Consider the following 5,584-nt stretch of genomic DNA (forward strand, 5'->3'; position numbering starts at 1 on the left):
AAGGACCTCTGGAATATGCAAGTGCCAAATAAGGTTAAGCACTTTGCATGGAAGGCTTGTCGAGACATTTTAGCCACAAGGGAGAACCTATGGAAGGGAAACATCACGAAGGATAATCTTTGTGAGTCATGCGGGAAAGCTCCAGAAACCATTTGCCATATCTTGTGGTTTTGTGACAAAGCACAGGAGGTATGGGCATCCAGTAAATAGATACTACCATTCGAAATCAGCCCATTTTGGAAATTTATAGATGTGCTGTGGAAATTACAGAAGTGGGAGGAAAAGTGCCCTGGCTTAGTTGAGTGGACTATTATGGTGTGCTAGGGAATATGGAAGCAAAGAAATGATGTTAAACATGGTGGGGAGCGCCGAAACGGAGTTGTATTATGAGAAGCTCTCTCAGGATTTTGGAAAAGTTTCATGCAGCAAATGAGAAACCACAGCCCACGACAGAGTCAATTACAGAGGAGATTAAGTGGTGCCCTCCACAGCGGGGCAGCTACAAAGTCAATGTAGATGGCGCAGTTTTCACCAAACAGAAGCAAGTTGGTATTGGGGTGGTAATACGTGATTCGGCAGGGGATGTGATCGCTGCTCTAAGCCACAAGATTTCTCGGCCCTTAGGTGCGTTGGAGACTGAAGCAAAGGCAATGGAGATAGGGATACAGTTTGCATTGGATGTAGGGGTACGTGATGTAGTCTTTGAGGGCGATGCTCTGAGTATATGCAATGCACTTAGAGGAGTAGGTGAAGTGTTAACATTTGTGCAAAATGTTGTGGCTAGTATGTCTCAACGTGTTAAAGCCTTTAGAAAGTATGCTTTTTCCCATACCAAGAGGCAGGGAAATATCCCTGCACACCTATTGACCCACCACACTAGAAGTGTAGAGAGCTACGTTGCATGGTTAGAGGAGTGTCCTAGCATTATTGAGCATGCATGTGCTCATGATATTGTATCTTTTTCTCATGACTGAATAAAGTTATTGTCTTCCTATCCAAAAAAAAAAAAAACCCAAAAAAATACAAAATTAAAAAGAAAAAAAAAACACTTCAATTCATATCAATTTTTTAACTTTTATTTTGGCACTTTCTTAACAACCAAACACAAAGACGCAATAATCTCTCTCACTCTCTCTATCTCTCTCAATCTAACCCAAATTAACTTATCAAACTCTTTCTCACTCGTCTTTCTCATTTCTTTTTCTTTCTAAGGTTTTGGGATATGCTTTGATTAGTGGGGGTTGAAGTGGTTATAGGATTTGGGTTTGATGGGTTTGATTTGGATTAGAGAGAGGGTGAGAGGTTGAGATTTGTTTCATCTGGATTGGAGAGAGAGAAGCTAAGATCGGTTTGATCTAGGTTAAAGGGGGATTCTAGCATTTTGCCCTTATTTTTTTTAAAAATTAGCAATATGTCCTTGTTTTGAAACTCGATTTTCTCAAAATCGAGTTTCAATGTAAAACTCGATTTGTAGAAAATCGTGTATGGGGCGATCAAACTTAAAAATAAAAATAAAAAATTTGGAACTCGAGCTCCATGAACTCGAGTTCCATGAATTTTTTTTTTAAAGTTTCATTTGGCATAACTCGATTTTAAACCAATCAAGTTTTACATTGAAACTCTATTTTATTAAAATCGAGTTTCAAAATAGGGACATGGACCTAAATAATTTCAAAACATGAACATATTGCTAAATTTTTTTAAAAAAATAAGGGCAAAATGCTAGAATTCCCTAGGTTAGAGAGAGAGAGAGAGAGAGTGAGTGAGTGAGATTGGTTTGATCTAAGTTTTAAAAAGATTCGCTGAGATCGGTTTGATTTGGTTTAGAAATAAAGGCTAAGATCATTGATTTATTGGGTGAGGTTGAGATTAGTGGTGGTTGTGAAGAGGTAATTTGCAAGCTAGCACAGTGAGGGGAAAGAATATAATAAGTTAACATGTGTTTGAAAGAATTTTGCAAACTAGCATCTCGAGTTTTTAAAACTCGAGATTGATGACAAAATCGAGTCTTTCAAACTCGAGTTCTACTGCTGGCGTGGAGCAATTTAGCCACGTGAAACTCGAGTTTGAAAGCCTTGAGTTCCATAGAAGCAGATTTGAAGATGGAGAAGGAGAAAAGGAGAAGAAGAGAAGGAAAAGAAGATTCGGATCAAAAGAAGAAGATGACCTGGAGAAAACTGGATCTGAAGAAGAAAATCTAGAGATGGAGAACGCAGATGATGTAGAACGCCGAAGAAGAAGATCAAAACTGGATCTGAGGAAGAAGAAGATCTGGATCTGAAGAACGCAGATGATGTAGAATGCCAAAGAAGAAGAAAAAAGAGGAAGCTGATGAACTGTGCAAGAACTCGAGTCTTTAAGACTCGAGTTCCAAGTGGATATTCTGTCCAGGTAAGCACACCATCCCTTGAATCTCGAGTGTTAGAAACCCGAGTTCTACATTAAACTCAAGTTTTAAAGTCTCGAGATACTAGTATGTTGTATAGTTTTGCAAACTTGACAACTAATGAAAATGTTTAAAAAATAATGTTAAATGCAAAAAAAATTCTTGTTGTGAAACAAAAGCAAAGATCGGTGGTGGTCACAAATTACAGATGGTAATGGTAGTGGTAGGTGGTTGCGAAAGGGCGGTTAAGATGGTGGGTCATGATGGTTGAAGACTACTTCACAGTGTTGTAGCCTCAGATCTTCCTTTGGTTTTGTTCTCAATTTTATATGGGTTTGGCTTCTCAATTTCATATGAGTTTGGCTTGTACTGAGAAATTGAAAGAATTGGCTAGGTTTTCATGGGTTTGGCTTATATAGTTGAAGTTTTTCATTTCAGTTTGATTTGATAGGTTTCAGTGTTTCGGTGATTTAATGAGTTTGGCTATTATGAAAATGCAAGAAAATAAAAGAAAAACTTTTTTAAAATTTTTTTTTGCACAACCAAACATGTTATTTGGGGAAGAATGTTTTCTAGGGAAGAACATGAAAAATATGTTATTCCAAAAAAAAAATGAAAAAAAAAATATTTTTTATTTTATTTTTAAAAAAATCACAAGTTTAGAATTTTTTTTTTATGTGGCTTTTTTATTTTTAGAATGATGATGTGGCATTTTAGATGCCAAATAAATGTTGTTAATCTTATTTTAATGGTCACGTAAACTTTATGCTTCCCAACAGTGTAGTCTATTTGTCACATATGCAATTTTCATTAGTGAGATAACGGTAAGGACTAAAATGAAAACAATTTTTTAGTTTTGGGGACCAAAATAGCACAAGAAAAAATAGTGGTGCTATAAGAATTCTATATTGATTTTGATGATGCGAAGAAAATCAGTAAGCTGGATACTTCGGACTTGAAAGGACTACTGACTGTCTTGATGGCCTGAAAAAGGAAGAAAAGCAATCAAAGGTGATCGGGGTCGCCGGCAAAGAACCCTCCGATGGCAAAGTTAGTTTTTCTCTCTCAAATTTTGGAGTTTCAACTTTTTAGGATGTGTAAAAAACGTACCTTTGTTTGGTCTGAATGAGCGTTTATATAGTGTCCTAAAGATAATTATCAAACTCGTAATCTCCCTTGGATTTGAGGAGGTGTGAGGGTTCAGGGATAACTTCTATAACTGCTTAGGAGTTACGTTTTTTCTTACATAATGGTAACTAGAAGTTATGCGTGTAATAAGGAATCGTGGTGCACACTCAGGAATTTTCCTAAGTGCCAAAGGCTCGTCCAGGGGTCCTCCTGTCGAGCGTATTTAGCCTCCCAGGAAGGTCGTTCCCCTATGGACAACCTTGTAAGGACGAGGTTGATGGTCCCCTTGGACGAAATGGTGAATTTTTGTAAAATCTGACCATGAGAACCTCGTCCAAGCATTCTTCTACAAGGACGATCTCCCAGGACGAGGTTCTTTCAACATTTGCTTTCCTGGTCCTATTCTGGACGACCTTCATGGACGATGCTGGAGTTGCATTTTATCTGCCCCATCAGTTACCCCCTTGTCTATGGGTCATCTAGGACGTACATCAACTGACGTCATCATTTGGACGCGTGTTTTTATTAGCTATTGTGTATGCCACGTGTTGCAGTTTCATTGGCGATTTGTCATGTTGATTGGCCACGTAATTCGAGCCATCATTTTTCAACGCCTATAAATAGTGGAATTCCCCCCATACCCTCTGCACTTTCTCTAATTTTATTCTTTGACATCCTCGTCTTAGCGCCTTGTCTAGAAGTTTCCTACGTCTGTAGTTCCCCTTCGTCTAGACTCAGGTATTTTTTCCATACTCGTCCTCAGGTTTTAAGCTTTCTCAAAAAATGTCTGAAGTAGACATTTCTTCGTCTAGCAATAGTGTTGACAAAGCTATAGACAAGTATCATGACCTTAGTAGTTTTAGTGGGTCTAATGACAGTAGTAGTAGTGAGGGAAACACCATGGACGAGTATACGTCAGGTGTCCCTAGGGTTCCCCCAGAGGTACTTCAAGAAAGCCTTAGGACGAAGGCTGAGTCAGGTTCTAGGGCTGGCACAAGCGCTCCTTCGTCTTCTGCTCAAGACGAGGAAGAGGTGGTTTATAGTTGTGCTGTTAGGGTTGCTTCTAAGACAGACGAGAGAAAGTTAGGAATCCTTAAGACTTGGTACCAAATCTCTGAAAGTTTAAATCCTAGGGTACCTGTGCGGGATGAGTGGTGTTGTCAACCCCGTTTTGGCGTTGGCATTTATGAGGCTTACCTCTTAGGGGGTTTGAGGTTGCCCCTCAATGCCTTTGCCAAGGAGTTGCTTTCTAGATTAGGTTTAGATATATGCCAATTCAACCCCAATGCATGGAGGCTAATTGTTGCTATGCAAGTTTTATGGAGAGAGGTGTTTGAGGGGGATTGTCCTCTTACTGTAGACGAGTTCCTCTTCTGCTACAAGCTCTCTGAGATTAACCAATCCCTTGGTTTTTATCGGTTCACAGCCAGAGAAAGAGATTATAGGCTGATAAAATCCTTAGTCACCTTAGATAGGAAATGGAAGACGGAGTTCTTCTTCATCTCTGGCTTTTGGGCTGGACGCCCTATTGAGGTTGACAGGGATTCAATCCCTCCCTACACAGGAGAGTTAGGAAACCTTCGTCCTAAAGGCACGTCTGTGGTTGTCCCTTTACTTTTTGTTTCCTTTGATTGTAGTCGCCTAATCACCCTCCTCTCTTTTTTGTAGGTGCTAGACGACCTCATTTGAGCAGGTTTTACCTTGAACGCGTGCAAAAGGCTCGTCTTCACCCTGAGAGGGATTTCCACTCCTTGGTCACTCTTCAACGCCTCGCTACTTGGGGACTTGGTCCTGAGCCTTCTCCTAAAGCCACAGCCCACGACTGTACAGTCTGTAGATGTAAGTTTTTACTTTGAGTGATCCCTTTTGTCATTTCTAGAAGTGATTCTAACAAATTTTTCTGCAGGAAGGGCTACCATGAAAGAGAATAAAGGGAAGGAGATAATGGACGAGGTTGTAGGTCCAGAGGTTCAGTCTCAACCTCGTCCTACCCTCGAGGAGTCTCAGCCTCGTCCTGTCCTTAAGGAATCTCAGCCTCGTCCTTCCACTGGGGATAAAAGGAAGAGCTTA

The 5,584-nt window shown here is 39.9% G+C and overlaps 1 protein-coding gene across 1 annotated transcript; it reads left to right on the plus strand.

The window, feature by feature from the left end:
• The first annotated feature begins 386 nt into the window (after window positions 1-386).
• On the plus strand, window positions 387-974 carry LOC142632611 (uncharacterized). Its single transcript, XM_075806986.1, has one exon. It carries the CDS (start codon window positions 387-389, stop codon window positions 972-974), a length of 588 nt encoding a protein of 195 aa, XP_075663101.1.
• The last annotated feature ends 4,610 nt before the right edge of the window (window positions 975-5,584 follow it).

This window comes from Castanea sativa, chromosome 4 (assembly GCF_040712315.1).
Source record: "Castanea sativa cultivar Marrone di Chiusa Pesio chromosome 4, ASM4071231v1".
Taxonomy (NCBI): domain Eukaryota; kingdom Viridiplantae; phylum Streptophyta; class Magnoliopsida; order Fagales; family Fagaceae; genus Castanea; species Castanea sativa.